Source organism: Balaenoptera acutorostrata, chromosome 15, assembly GCF_949987535.1.
Source record: "Balaenoptera acutorostrata chromosome 15, mBalAcu1.1, whole genome shotgun sequence".
NCBI classification, from domain to species: domain Eukaryota; kingdom Metazoa; phylum Chordata; class Mammalia; order Artiodactyla; family Balaenopteridae; genus Balaenoptera; species Balaenoptera acutorostrata.
The window spans coordinates 86,751,966-86,768,234 of NC_080078.1; the positions used below are offsets into that span (position 1 = coordinate 86,751,966).

Here is a 16,269-nt window from a genome sequence, read left to right on the forward strand (position 1 = left end):
CTTCCCTGGTGGCACAGTGGTTAAGAATCCTCCTGCCAATGCAGGGCACACGGGTTCGAGACCTGGTCCGGGAAGATCCCACATGCCGCAGAGCAACTAAGCCCGCGCACCACAACTACTGAGCCCGCGAGCCACAACTACTGAAGCCCACACGCCTAGAGCCCGTGCTCCGCAACAAGAGAAGCTACCGCAATGAGAAGCCCGAGCACCCCAATGAAGAGTAGCCCCCACTCACCGCAACTAGTGAAAGCCCGCGCACAGCAACGAAGACCCAGCACAGCCAAAAATAAATAAATAAAATAAATAAATGTATAAAAAAAGAAAAACCCTTAAAAAAAAAAAAAAGAAGGCAGCCATTGGAACCAAGCCGGGATGCCAAGCACAGCTATTGTTCCTCCTAAAGGACCTGCAGAAGGAAAGGCCTGTACCCACAGGCAAACACAGAAAAGGTGCAGCTCCCACCAAAGGGCCAGAGAAAGGGAGTTTCCGCGTCTTCTCTTTCATGTTGTGTAAAGGCTTTGGAAAAGGTCAGTAACTATCTCTCTGATAGTTGACAGGTCATGGTTTTTAAAGGGACCAACCATACTGTAGGGATGGGAATACAGCACTGAATCAGATACAGGCTCTACATGGGTGTTCCCAAAGCAAGGTCCAGGGACCAGCAGCATCACCTTGGAACTTGCTAGAAATGCAAATCTCAGTCCCCACCCCAGACCTCATAATCAGAAACCACAAGGGTGAGGCCCAGCAAAGGGCATTTTAACAGGCCCTCCAGGTGATTCTTATTCCAACTCAGCATGCACCTGCGTGGACCTGTGCTGCTCTGGAGCTCTTGGTTAGCTGCCCACAATGAGACAATAGCAGAAGCTATTGCTAGACAATAGCAGAGCAAGTGTTGGGGTTTTTTTTATAGTTAGTGGCATTACTGTGACCCCCAAGCACATAATCATTTTTTGTAATTTATTTTTTAATATTTTATAAAATTATTACTCCAGAGTGAATTGGAAATTAAAAGAAGCAAAATGTGGTCCTTCTCAATGGTTAAGTTGAGAAGCATTGCTCTAAGGAAGAATCTCAAACTCTCGTGCCCGCGAGGGTCCGAGCAGGTGGCAGAAATGAGCGAACTGGTCAGATGGGGATTGGGGCCAACCACTGAGTGAGAGGTGGAAAGGACATGATGCAGGACCCTCTCTATGCCCCAGATGATCGTGACCTCGTGGGACACAGACCCAGTGATGCCGAATCTTCCTCTTTTTCAAGAACATCCAGATAATTCGGGTTGTTAGCTTAATCTCTTGATATTTAAATGATGGCAGCTTTATTATTTTTTTCTTTTTTTATTACAGTGAAATACACATAACATAAAATTTACCACCTTAACCATTTTTAAGTGTGCATTTCAGTGGTATTAAATAATTCACATTGTTGTGCAACCATTACCACCATCCATTCCCATAGCTCTTTTAATCTTGTAAAACTGAAGCTCTGTACCTATTAAACAATAACTCTCCATTTCCCCTCCTGCCAGCCCCTAGAAATTGGCATTATATTTTCTGTCTTTATGACTTTTGACTACTCTAAGTACCTCCTATAAGTGGAATCACACAGAATTTGTCTTTCTGTGATGGGCACATTTCACTTAGCACAATATCCTTAAGGTTCATCCATGTTGTAGCATGTTGCAGAATTCCCTTCCTTTTGAAGGCTGAATAATACTCCATTGCACGTATAGAGAACACTTTGCTTAACCATTCATCCATCAGTGGACCCTTGGGTTGCTTCCATGTTTTAACTATTGTGAATAATGCTGCTATCAATGTGGGTGTACAAATAACTCTTTGAGACCCTGTTTTCAGTTCTTTTGGGTATATACCCAGAAGTGGAATTGCTGGCTCATACGATAATTCTATTTTTAATTTTTGAGGAACTGCCATACTGCTTTTCACAGAGGCTGTACCATTTTACATTCTCATCAGTGGTGCACAAGGGTATCAATTGCTTCACGTTCTCCCTAACAGTTGTTTTCTGTTTTTCTTATGGTAGCCATTCTCCTGGGTATGAAGTGGTATCTCACTGTAGTTTTGATTTGCATTTCCCTGATGATTAGTGATGTTGAGCATCTTTCATGTGCTTATTGGCCACTTGTATATCTTCTTTGGAGACATGTCTATTCAAGTTTTTTGCCCATTTTTGAATCACGGGTTTTGTTTTTGTTCTTGTTCTTGTTGAGTTTTGGAAGTTCTCTGTATTTTCTGGATATTAATTCCCTATCAGATATATGACTTGCCAATATTTTCTCCCATTCTGGCTTTGTACTCTGTGGATAGTGTCTTTTGGTGCACAAAATGTTTCCATTTTCATGAAGTCTGATTTGACTATCTTTTCTTTTGTTATCCATGCCGTTGGTGTCATACCCAAGAAATCGTTGCCAAATTCAGTGTTGTGAAGCTTTTGTCCTATGTTTTCTTCTAAGAGTTGTCTTATTTTAGGTATTACATTTAGGTCCTTGATCCATTTTGAGTTAATTTTTGTATATGGTGTTAGGTTACCTGTTTGTGTCTTTGGATCTCAAGAAAGCCTCTTAAAGACAACATAGGGTCAGATCATGTGTTTTTATCCATTCTACCAATCTCTGTCCTTCGATTGAAGAGTTTAATCTTTATATATATAAAGTAATTACTGATAAGAAGGGAATTAACTTCTGTTAATTTTTTGCCCACCCCGACTCCCACAAGCAGTGTGCACGATTCCAGGGACACGTGCACAGCTGCCTTCCGTGGGGCTGGAGGTGGGGAAGGGTAGCCGCTGGGGAAGGTACTGTGCTAAGAGCTGAAATGGACCAAAATTAACCACAGTTTACAGTCTGCCTTCCCCTGGAAGGTGCAAGCCTTCAACAGATTCCTGAGTTCCAAAATAGGTACATCAGACAGATTCTGCCAGCGCAATTGTCTGGATGGGGAGAGAGACTCCTGGTGCTTCCCACTCTGCCACCTTCTTGGGGATTATGGAAACTTTGTTTTTAAAAACAAAACACTAAGCAACCCAAGTGTCCATCAAGGGATGAATAGATAAAGTGTGGTATATACATATAATGGAATATTACTCAGCTTTAAAAGGAAGGAAATTCTGGGGCACATGCTAGAACATGGGTAAAACTTGAGGACATTATGCTAAGTGAAATATGCCATCACAAAAGGACAAATCCTGTGTGATCCCATTTATATGACATAATTAGAGCAGTCACATTCATAGAGACAGAACGTTGAATGTAGTGCCAGGTCCTGGGGGGTGGGGGGAATGGGAAGTTATTTCTTTCTGGGGGCAGAGTTTTAGTTTAGGAAGATGGAAAGAGACGGATGGAAAGATTTTGCAGCTGGACAGTAGTGAGGGTATACTGTGAAGTACAATCTGAATGTACTTAATATTCCCGAACTACACACCTGAAAATGCTGACAGTGGTAAACTTGACATACATTTTACCACAATGAAAAAGAAAACACTTCTGTTGCCCAGAAGCCAGAGGGCTGCCAGTTTAGAACCTTTGATAAAGGGGAACTAGAAATACATAACACATTCTTTTAATACAAGAAAAAACTGTAAAAGAATTTTGTGCTAAATGCAAAGGAAATGGACAAGTGGATTCCACCTTTGGGGGTCAGAGACCGCTATAGAAACAAGAAGGCATTGAACCTGGGGAAGGTGTCTTCTGGGGTGGCTTCTGGTATTTTCATAACTGGAATGGAGTCGTCCTCAGGAGCACATGAAAGGAGCTAATTTCCAACAGGAATCCTCTGGGGCATGTGGCTAATTCTGCATAACCCGCCACCCGTCCCGCTCCTGTCTCCCCACCTTATCTGGCTGGCAGTTCTGTCCGGATCCGTAGCATTAAAAATTCCCACCTGAGTCCCAGGCCCAGCGCCGTTGACTTCACTGACAATGAAGGTCCCGGGATGGAAGGCGGGCGGGTCGTTGACGCTGGCCACCCGCACACTCACGGTGGTGCTGGCCGCAGCCTGCGGGGCCTCTGCAGCCGCCCCCTTCGCAGGAGAAGAGCGGCCCCTCGTTCTCCACGGCCACGACCAGGCTCGGCACTGGCTGAGTCTCACAGTCCAAAGGCGGCCGCCGCAGAGAGAAGATTGCATTAGCACCCGCGGCTCTGCTGGCCAGAGGAAGCCTGCTCAGCACGCGTGCCACTGCAAACCCAGCGCCTGTGGCTTTTGTGCTTCATTTATTATTTACATCGTCTTTGATAACGATCAAAAGACAGTCGTCAGCCCATTTTCAGATCATTTATGGAGTTCTTTTTTTCCCCTCCCCTCTCCTGGTTGAAAAGAGCCACCATCCATCAGAGGGTAATGAAAAATGCAACAAAAACCATAACCTAATAAAACATTAATGTGACAACTCTACTGCAAAAAAATTAGGGGAGCTTAGGGAAATACAGATATTAATGATCATAGCTATTCAGGGTACAAAGTGGTCAGTGACTTAAAAGGATTGAAAGACTTGGAATATTTGGGAAATTCAGCCCCAGGCATCCGGTGTAGAGAATCCACAGAGCCTTGCTATTCACAGGGTGGATGTGGCCCGTCGGCATCACCTGGGAGCTTGTTACACTGACAGGCAGAAACGGGCCCCACCCTAGACCTACTAACTCAGGTCTGCCTTTGAATCTGACCCCCAGGTTGACTCACCTGCACTGCACCAGAGGCACTGGTCATTCTAGGGTCTACTGAGAGCAATTAAGACTAAAGGCACTGGAGTCAGACTGCCCCAGTTTGAACTGCTATTCCAGCTGTGTGACTTCCTGAAAACAACCCAACCTCTCTGGGCTTCGGTTTCCTTATCAGTAAATGAGATAATAATACTTTACTGCAGGGCCAACTCTCCACTAGGCACAGCAGGCAAACTGCCAGGAGCCCACAATATTTTTACGGGTCCGTGCAAATGTTCTAATTTCTTTCAAACCCAGGAGGAAAAACAATGAACTCATAGGGTTAGAGAAAATATTTTAAGTGCTTTTATCACAACAGGAAAAAAAAATGTTAGGGACTATATAAATCTATTAAATTTTGTCTAAAACAAAAAAATTTAATGTTGGAGTAATGTCATATCAAAAATAATCTTTAAGGGACTTCCCTGGTGGCACAGTGGTTAGGAGTCCGTCTGCCAATGCAGGGGACATGCGTTTCAGCCCTGGTCCGGGAAGGGCTCAAACATGCCCTGGTCCACATGCCACGGAGCAACTAAGCCTGTGCGCCACAACTACTGAGCCTGTGCTCTAGAGCCCGCATGCCACAACTACTGAGCCTGCGTGCCACAACTACTGCAGCCCGTGCCTAGAGCCCATGCTCTGCAACAAGAGAAGCCGCTGCAATGAGAAGCCCACGCACCGCAACGAAGAGTAGCCCCTGCTCACCGCAACTAGAGAAAGCCCGCACGCAGCAACGAAGACCAAGCGCAGCCAAAGATAAATTAATTTAAAAAATTAAAAAAAATCTTTAATATTGATATGTATAATTTTGGTGGGAGGAGCCATGAAGGCAAAAGGGCTGAGGGTCCATGGCAGAAATCATTGTGCAGCCCTGCCTTCCTCACTGGCCATGGGGGTCGGAACATGGATCATCACCACTGTTGGCGCCTATTTCATTGTCAGGAATCCTACAGAAAGGGCTGCAACATCCACAGCTACCTGCGGATGCATTTACCTTGATAACATTTAAAATCCCTTCATTGGTCTCAGGATCAGTCAAAATGTCAAAATGTCCCTCTTCATTGCCATTTAATATATTGAACTTCACTCTCCATGCTGACGTAAATGGAGAATCACCATCTTGGACCTCAAGACATAACATGCCCTGGCTGGCTCGGCCTTCCACTATCTAAATGTTATACTGACAGAAGCAATCATCATTTCAGTGTCATGGAGAAAAAGAAACGCAATTGAAAAAGAAAAAAAAGAAAGAAGAAAGAAAACATAGGCCTTGGAGACAACAACCTGGATATTTCTCTTGTGATTGAACTTGACCCCTAAGGATCTGAAACTCTGCCTGTTACAGCAGAACGAGCATCAGTAACAAACATCTCCTCCCTGCTCCCTGTGACTTGGTGTCTGAATAACTGAATAGCTGAGTAACTTTAAAAGCACCCTTCAATTCAACGTGATGCACTACTTTTTAAAGAATTTTTAAAGTAATAATACATACCTTAGTTTATGCTGCCTAAAAAAATCTAACTCTTCTCCTAAAATAGAGCTCTTATGATTATTTCAATTAAGATGATCATTTTTCTAACATATAATAGGTTTTTCAAATAGCTCCTTAATCAACACTTTTGGTGACAAGATAATTTCTCTAGATGAGCACATCAAAATAACAGTGTATATTTTTTCCAGCCCTACTTTTGGGAGAACAGCTTTTTACTAAGCCAGAGAAGGATTTTGAAACAAGACTCAAAGATAATAAATATGTTTCAGTTATTATATACTGTTAGGCGAGGTGCTTTCATTGAAAACATTTCAACTTTGGTCTATACAATTAATTTTTTTAAATGACAGTTTAAAAAAATAATTGTAGCATTTATTTATTCAACAAAGGCTACTGTGTACCAGATCCTGGTTTAGGTGCTGTGAACAAGACAGCAAAAATCCCATCACCAGGGAGCTCATATGGAAGAATGAAAAATTAAGAAATTGAAAGTAGATCATGACTGGTTTTTATTTTCTCTCTTAGCAATCTTCCGTATTTTAAGTGGTATGGTGTTTCCAAACTGATGGGAACAGTGGGTGCCAACACTTTCTTCAAGCCTGAGGACCTAGTAGCATGTGAAATCCTGTGTGGAACCCAATATATATAAATCAGGTGAGCTGGGAAAAGCCAGGCCCGAACCCACCTGCCCATCTTTCCTATTTCAGAGCTCTGAACATTGTGTGCAAAGCTCAGGCCCAGACTTCTCACCCAGGGCCAGTTCTGCAAGGTCTGCAGATATTTTCAGTTGTCACAACCGGGGGTGCTACTGGCATCCAGCGGGCAGAGGTCAGGTATGCTGCTCAGCACCCTACAATTCACTGGGCAGCCTCCCCTCCCCTCCCCCGTACCCTTCCCCCAGCCCCAAATGTCAACAGTGTGGAAACTGAGAACCCCTGACGTGGATGGAGCAGGGATCCTCTGTCCTCCCCGAGCCTCGGTTCTCTTACCTGCAGAATGGAAATCACGCAGCAGCTCCAACCAGTAAGAACCTAAGGATCCATGTAAATGCTCTGAACACAGTTTCTGGCACAAAATAGTAAAAATGTAAGCTCACGTGACTGTTATTAACTGGTTCTCTATCAATACAGTTGACATCTTGATTCTAATTTACGTTATTTTGGAGTACTGCACACATCTTGGGTGATATGGGGAATTCCCTCAGCAAAACCAAGCCTAGGACGTGGAGGCCATCCGTGTGGGGACTTAGAAGCCGAGGCCGCGCAGGCGCCTTACACTGTCCCGGCTGAACGTGGCATGTGGTTGTCACCGTCTCGCACACGTATGTGAACCGTGGCCGTGAATGACAACGGTGGTCCTCCACAATCCTCCGTTCTGATTAGTAATGCGAGCCGAGGAGCAGTCTAAGTGGAGAGGAAAAGGAGAGTCAAGCCCTTCAGACACAGGAAAGGGGAACGTTAATACAGAAATATTCCATTTTAGCAATTTCAGTAGCCAGTGTAGCCACAGAGGGTTTCTCACTGCAAACGTAAACCCTAAGTCTGGGGCTCAGAGAGCGAGAACCCATTTCATTTTTCCAAAACAATAAAGTGCGCATAACCGCATAATCTAAGCACCCTGACAGTCGTATTTCTCCACTAATACGGTCAATCCAGAAAGCACTTTTTCTCAGTAACGGTGTTTGGGAAACAAGGAAGTAAGGGACATGAGAATTTGGAGTATTTTCTTGATCTAAATCCACTGTTAACATCTGAAGAATAGGTTGACTTGGACAGAATTTTTTAAATTGTTACTGTCGGCCAAAGGCAGCCTATCAAACCAGTAGGAGGATGACTCTTTGCTAAATGGCATTGAGGCATATGGCAGAGTGGATTAAATACTTACATACAAAGTCAAGCTATAGACATACTGGACAAAATAAAGAGGGATAAATAGTCATACGGTCAAGAAGCACTTTCTTCATGATTGCAAATGTAGCAGGCTTAAAGGACAAAACTGGTACATAGATTTTTAAAAGTGTGGCAAAAAGAAACTATAAACAAAATTTAAAAGGAAATGATAAACCAGGAAAACATATTTGAAATACATATTGGCAGATAGAGACATACACATTGTTAATATATAAGTAGAAAAGTGACAATCACACCAGCAGAAATGGACAAAGAACAAGCAACTGATAAAAGAAATAAAAATGGCCAAGAAAGCTATTGTGTATTCAAGCACTTAATAATCAGAGATGAACGGTACACTGACCCCTCCCATATGTTGCTGGGAGACGGATAAATTGCAACACTTAAGTTGTGTGTGCAGTTTGAACCAAAAATTCTACCTGTCTGAATTTGTGCTTCGTAAATGCTTGAATGGCCCACACATTTAGCTCAGATATGTTCACTGAAGCATGGTTTATAAAAACAGCAAAAGGTGGCAAAAAGTTTGGTGAAAAACCTTAAAGCATACCATAAAATAAAATAGGACACAACAGGATGCTGTAGGAGAATACTGCTAGGTTACAAACAGCAAAATTGCATTTTTAAAGAGAAAATTCATAAATATGCACATATAAAAAATCATGCCCATATATTTATAAATATTTGATATATACATATACATTTTGTACTATGATAAGGATGAAAAAAAGCATGTAGATATATGAATACACATTTGTAATTATATGTATAAATCTGTGAATATATACACATATATAAATATAACATACCATGGGTATATACACACACACATATAAAATGCAAAGAAAAATATTGAAAGAATATAAACTAAAACAATTGTACTTACCTCTAATTGGTAGTATTAGAGATGCTTTCCATTTCAATCTTTTTGTTTCTTGGAATTTTCCAAATTTCCTAGAGACTGTTTTGCAAAATAAGTAATGCTTTTGTGTTATTAAAACAGATGCACATTTTAGTGAGGGTGGTTTGGATTTAAAGACTCACAGATTCATAGCTCTGAAATTTTAGATGCCATCTTGCTGCCATTTTACAGATGAGAAATTCGCAGAGATATTCAGGATCCTACCACGCACCTCTGCTGCTTCTTCCCTCATTCATTTGGCTTTATTTTAGATTGATATTTATGTATCAGCTCTTCCAACTGACAATTTTCACATCATTTCATTGCCAATACAAAATGAGGCTTGCAGACCTCAAAGCATTTTGCTCTAATCCACACCCTGCAACCTTTGGGATGTGAACAGGGAAAAGTCTCCCTGAAGACAGCTAGGACCAAGTGCCCTGTCACTATGCAAGCAGGAAAACCTTCATGGAACAGAGAGGACAGGAAGCCCCGAGGCTCCACCGTGCACACCTGCAGTGTGGTTCTCCTTCACACTGATGTTAAATTCCTTCTCAGGGAACTGGGGTGCATGATCATTCACATCGCTGATCCTGATGTTGTAAATCAAGGATTTATCTACAATTTGTCCTATTAAGCGATTCGCAACATCAAAATAAACCTAGGAAGCAGAGAACCACATTAATGTTGTACAAACTATTGATTAGATGACACTAACCCCATACCTGTTGGTGTAATTGTGTCCTGCATCTGTATCCTCACAGACTGAAAGTTCCTGAGGGCAGGGATCACAGGCTCTCATTCACCCTGTGGCCCCAGGGATTGAGCACAGTGCTGGCACAGACCAGGTGCTCAACCAGCATCTGTAGAACAAATCAATGCACTGACTTGAAAAAATACTTCATTCGTTATTATTAGGTTCAAATCTCAATTTCTCCACTTGCGACAACATAGGCAAGTTGTTATAAATCTCAGTTCCTACATCCTATCAGTCTTCTGATGAGAAATGAACACACTAATGAATATTGGTGAAACATCGCAGAGAGCAGACACTTAAAAGCTTTTGGGAAAGTGAACATTTAAAGTAACCAGGACTGGGAATTCCCTGGTGGTCCAGTGGTTAGGACTCGGCGCTTTCACTGCCATGGGCCTTGGTTCGATCCTTGGTCAGGGAACTAAGATCCTGAAAGCCGTGTGGTGTGGCCAATGAATAAATAAATAAATAAATAAATAAATAAATAAAGTAACTATGACAGCCATTGACATACAGTGGATTCTTAAACAGTCACTGCTGTTACTTGTGTACTTGAATAAGGAAGGTCAATTCATCTCAAACATGTATGTGAAAAGTCTTTCCTTTTAGAAGGTCTCAAATCAATAATTTAAGCTTCCGTCATTAGTTTCTTAAGAAACTTTAAAAAAGGAGCAAATTAATCTTAAACAGAAAAAAGCAATAAAGATAAAAGCATATATCAATAAGATTGAAAACAGCAAAATCAATAACGTCAATAAAACCAAAAGTTGACTGCCTTCCCGTATAAATCTTGGGATCAGCTTATGGATGTCTATAAAAATTCTGCTAATCTTTTGAATAGGCTTGCACTGAATTTAAATTTGAGAGAATTGTCATCTTAATAGTCAATCTTTCAATTCATAAACACACTACATCTTTTCATTCAATTAAGTCATCTTTGATTTCTTTCATCAGTGTTTTATAAAAGTTTTGAGTAAACACATCCTGCACATATTTTAGATTTATACCTAAGTATTTTAACTTTATACCAAAGCACCTCATTTGTTTGGTGATATTGTAAATGATATTGTTTTAAAAATACTGATTTCCAATCATTCATAGCTGGTATATAGAAATACAATTAGTTTTGTGTAGTAACTTTAAAATTTATTTCCATATGTTAAAAATAGGCAAAGGATTTGATCAGACACTTTTCCAAAGAAGCTATACAGATGGCAAATAATGCATCATTTGTCATTAGAGAAATCCAAATTAAAACCCCAATGCGATACCTCTACACAACTATTAGAATGGCTAAAATAAAAAACCTGACAAAGATGCAGAGCAATTGGAATTCTTACATATTGTTAGTGAGAATGCAAAATAGCTCAGTCATTCTGAAAAATAGTTTAGGAGTTTCTGATAATGTTAACATATGCTTTTCATGTGATCCAACAAGCCCACTCCTAGATATTTACCCAAAAGAAATAAAAACTTACGTTCACATGAAAATCTGTATGCTTTTAGCAGCTTTGTGAAAATTTGCCAAAAATTGGAAAGTACTCAAGTGTCCATCAAATGATGAGTCGGTAAATTGTGGTACATCTGTAAAAGAAATACTAATCAGCAAAACAAAACAAAACAACATAGAAACTATTGCTGCATGCAACAATATGGATGAATATCAGATGCATTATGCCAAGTGAAAAATCCAGATTTAAAAAGTGACATTGCCTTCCCTGGTGGCGCAGTGGTTAAGAATCCACCTGCCAATGCAGGGAACACGGGTTCAATCCCTGGTCCGGGAAGATCCCACATGCTGTGGAGCAACTAAGCCTGTGCGCCACAACTACTGAAGCCTGTGCTCCTAGAGCCCGTGTTCTACAACAAGAGAAGCCACTGCAATGAGAAGCCCCCGCTCGCCGCAACTAGAGAAAACCCGTGCACAGCAATGAAGACCCAACGCAGCCAAAAATAAATAAATAAAAATAAATAAATAAATTTATTAAAAAGTGACATTCCGTGTGATTCCATTTTACCTTCTAAACAAGGTAAAAATGTAGGGACAGGGAACAGATCACTGGCTTTCAGGGGTTAAGGGTTAGGGGAGGGTTTGATTATAAAGGAGAGGCATAAAGAAATTTCAGGGGTAATGGAACTATTCTGTAGCTTGGTATATTAAATGTAAAATACTAAATGTTTTAATTAAAAAACAAAACTAGTCAGACAAAAACATAACTATGTGCTTCTTATAAGGAGATACACCTTAAATATAAAAATATGAAAAAGTTGAAAGGATATATATATATATCCTCTATATATATGGCCTTCTCTATATATTATCTTCTTTTGGTTAGTCTTTGAAGACAGATAGATAGATAGATAGATAGACTGATTTTCAAAGACTATCCAAAAGAATCTCATCTAGTTATCTAGCTACAGATACCAAACTTTAAGGCAAGAAGTCTTACTAGTCATCAATGGGGACATTTAAAAATCATAAAAGGCTCAATCTATGAGGAAGATATGATATAGCAATTCTAAATCTGCATGCACCCGATAACATAGCCTCAAAATATAAACAGATAAGATTAACAAAACTAAAATGGCAAGCAGAGATTTTAACACATTCCTCTCAGATAGAACAAGCAGATAAAAACAGGTAATCAGTAAGGATATCAAGTATTTAAACAACATAATTAACTGACTTGATGTGATTGATGCCATAAATAGAACAATCTATCCAACACTGCAATATACACATTCATTTCAAGAGAACATTGACTCTTTACCAAAATTAATCATATGCTAGGATATAAAGCAAGTCTCAACTAATTTCAAAAAATTACCACCATATAGAGTATATTAAGCTAGAAATCATTAAGAAAGATAATTTACAACCCCAAATGTTTGGAAGTTAAGCAAAGCACTTCTAAATAATATATGGGTCAAAGAAGAAATCACATTGGAAATCAGAAAATATTTTGAACTGAATGGTAGTGAAAACACAATAAATCAAAATGCATTTTCCTCTCATCATTCAAACTTCAAACCCAGATTTTATATGCATATTTTGATTCTATAGAGGCTAGCAGGTCAATAAAAGCTTGCAAAATGATTGTTTACGGACAACCAATCATGTTTGTATTTGGCAATAAGGGATTTTTGAGATTTGCCCATGCCATGACTCCTAGGTCTCAAGTTCCTTGTTGAAAGCATGTTACCAAAAAACTTTTTTCCTGAATTATATTCTGCTTACACAAAATGCTGGGTGATGTAAATGTGATTCTTTTATTTTCTGCATCAGAGGCTTGGGTGTAAGGAAATAACCAGAAGTCTTTCTAAATCTGACAGTGTGATGGTGTAAAAGTTTCTGCTTTGCTAGCTTCTTGGGAGATTTTGGAGTCTTGCAAAACTCACCTCATAGTGAATTGGATTGAAGAAGTATTTATGGAATGAAAAAGCAGAAAGGCAATAACCTACACATTTGCCATTGACAAAGGAGAAATGTGGTGAAGCCTCCGTTGATTAAGGAGTCATGATTGCACAAGGCTTTGTTTATGTCCCTGATTTGTGCGCCGTAACAGAATGACCGCCAAAAGCAGAAAGATTGTGGGCCATGTCCACGTTCATCATTCTGCTTCAGCCAAAACACGCCTCTAAGAGATTCAGGAAATGCATCATCACCTACTTATACAAAACAGCTATTACATGTGAAAACAAACAAAAAGGCTGCCTGAACCACAACAAAAGCCTTGATTCTGTTTCTCCGCAAATAACAATACCACCCAGCACTGACTAATGTTTGCTTGCAGGAAAGGGCATTCTCTCGAACTGCTGAAGATGTAAGCAACTGAAGCATCTTGAGAGAACAAGTGCTTCTCACGTGATCCCTGCTGCAAAGATCCTCCCATCATTCTGCTCTGAGCAGATGCTAAAATCGGTGTGCGTGCGTGTGTGCCTGTGTGCCTGTGTTCCAGTGTGCAATGAAAGCTGAGATGCCAGTGGGACTCCTCAGGTCATTCTGATTCCTTGAAAGCCAGTTACACCCTGTCATTACCATATTTTTTGCAAATGATTATGTGAAGCTGTAAGGACACACAAAATATTAGATATAAAAATATATAAGCAAAGGCAACAATCTTAAGTCCACTTCTGAGAGCATCTTCTTCAAGTGGTTCATCTGGGGGGATGGACCATGAGACTGCATCAGCACCAATGACCAGCTCTTGAAGACCAAGGTTTTAAGGGAAGAGGCACCATTGTCTTAGTCATTTACCTTTAGGGCAGAGGAAACAGCTAAGGACTCAGTGACCACATCGGAGGGAGCCAACAATGACCCTGTTCCTCCATGTGAGCAGTTCTCTAGTATCACAAATGTACCTGTCATGTCAGTGCAGGCCGATTTCGAAACTGTGAAGAGAAATTATTGTTCTTGCACTAGGTCAAAATGTTTAAATTGAATCCTTAATTTTCATAGAATTGTAATAAATTTTGAGCTTATGTATGCTGACAGCATATAGTAAAAATGCTTGGAAAGACATAGATGTAAGGTGATCACTTCTGTGGAATCAGACCAGAGTGGAAAGTTGGGGGTGAGGGAGAGGTTTTTAATGACTATTCCGTTAAAGTAAATAAATAAATAAAATCTTATGGAATTTAAAATTCCATAATAAGTCTTTATTAATTTTACACCTAAAAAGTAAGATAAGCAACAGGAATTCTTGTTCATTGATGGTGGGAATGCAAAGTGGTGCAGCCACTTTGGAAGACAGTTTGGCAGTTTCTTACAAAACTAAACTTACTCTTACCATATGATCCAACAATCCTGTGCAATGGCATTTATGCAAAGGAGTTGAAAACTTATGTCCACACAAAAACCTGCACACAGATGTTTAAAGCAGCTTTATTCATAATCATCAAAACTTGGAAGCAACCAAGATGTCCTTGGGTAGGTGGAGGGATAAACAAACAGTGGTCCATCCACAGTATTCCCCAGTGGAATATTATTCAGCAATGAAAAGATATGGAGGGGGCTTCCCTGGTGGCACAGTGGTTGAGAGTCCTCCTGCCAATGCAGGGGACACAGGTTCGATTCCTGGTCTGGGAAGATCCCACATGCTGCAGAGCAACTAAGCCCATGCACCACAACTACTGAGCCTGTGCTCTAGAGCCCATGAGCCACAACTACTGAGCCCACATGCCACAACTACTGAAGCCCGTGCGCCTAGAGCCCGTGCTCCGCAACAAGAGAAGCCACCACAGTAAGAAGCCCACGCGCTGCAACAAAGAGTCGCCCCCACTTGCGGCAACTAGAGAAAGCCCGCGCGCAGCAACGAAGACCCAACACAGCCAAAAATAAATAAATAAATTTATTAGGGGAAAAAAAAAGTACAGACATGAAGGAAGCATCAGTGCACATGGCTAAGTGAAAGAAGGCAACCTGAAAAGGCTACAGACTGCATGATTCCAACTATATGGCACTCTAGAAAAGGCAAAACTATGCAGACAGTACAAGGATCAGGGGTTGCCGAGGGCTCAGAGGGGAGGAAGGAATGAATAGATGGAGCACAGAGGAAGTTTAGGTCAATGAAGCTATGATACTAGCAGGGTGGATACAAGTCACGAAACACCGTCAAAACCCACAGAATGTACAAAACAAAGAGTGAATCCCCATGTAAACTATGGGTTTTAGTTAATAATAATGTATGATATTAGCCCATCGATTGTAACAAGTGTACTCCACTAATGCAAGATGTTAATAATAGAGGGAACTGTGGGATGAGTGGGAAAGTGAGGGGGTATATAGGAACTCTGTACTCTCCAATCTATTTTTATGTAACACTAAAATGGCTCTAAGAAATAAAATCTATTAAAATTTAAAAAGGGTCCCTACTTGTAAAATAATGCATGGGCAACTATATATATATATATATATATATATATATATATATATATATAGTCAGTCTACTTTGACTTGCTGCTGAATCTCTCATTGCTCTAGGATAAATAGCGATTTTATTTGTTGAAGGCTGAAAAGATTTCAGGGAGTCCACAGACAGGCAGAAGAAGCACTGAGGAGCTCTCAAGGCAGATGACCCCTTACAATGGGAATGTTGGTCCCTCAAGGGGCCTCTGGTTGCCAGGTACAGAGCCCTGCTTGGGGATGTTGAGTAAGTACGGGGTTTATTCCCAGAGAAGAAGCTTCAGTGAAGCCCAGGGAGGGAGGACTCACCCGGGGACTGGCTGAGCCCTTGCATAGATCAACTCCTTTCTTCTTTCACAAGTCCTGGAGGGAGAACCCCTTGTCACCCCGCTCTGCACCATAGGAGAGGTTCCCTGGCTGGCAGGCTCTGAGCCTGGAAGCAGAGCAGCCCAGATTCAAGTCCCGGTAGGTGTCAACTTGACTGTGCCACCAGCCAGTCGTCTCTTCCCTCTGTGGCCCCAGAGTCCAGAGCAGGCTGCTTCAGCAGACAGGTGTCTTAGGGCCTCGGCAGCTTCAGGCAGCCATCTTCCCACCCC

At 41.0% G+C, this 16,269-nt stretch overlaps 1 protein-coding gene across 1 annotated transcript in view; it reads right to left on the reverse strand.

Moving 5' to 3' along the window:
• The window catches only part of CDH26 (cadherin 26), a 60,090-nt gene that overhangs the window by 15,163 nt on the left and 28,658 nt on the right, over positions 1-16,269 (reverse strand). The window contains 6 exon segments of the mRNA XM_057529731.1: positions 3,850-4,017; positions 4,019-4,117; positions 5,710-5,894; positions 7,484-7,609; positions 7,807-7,972; positions 9,524-9,644. Coding sequence (XP_057385714.1) covers positions 3,850-4,017; positions 4,019-4,117; positions 5,710-5,894; positions 7,484-7,609; positions 7,807-7,972; positions 9,524-9,644 — 865 coding nt within the window.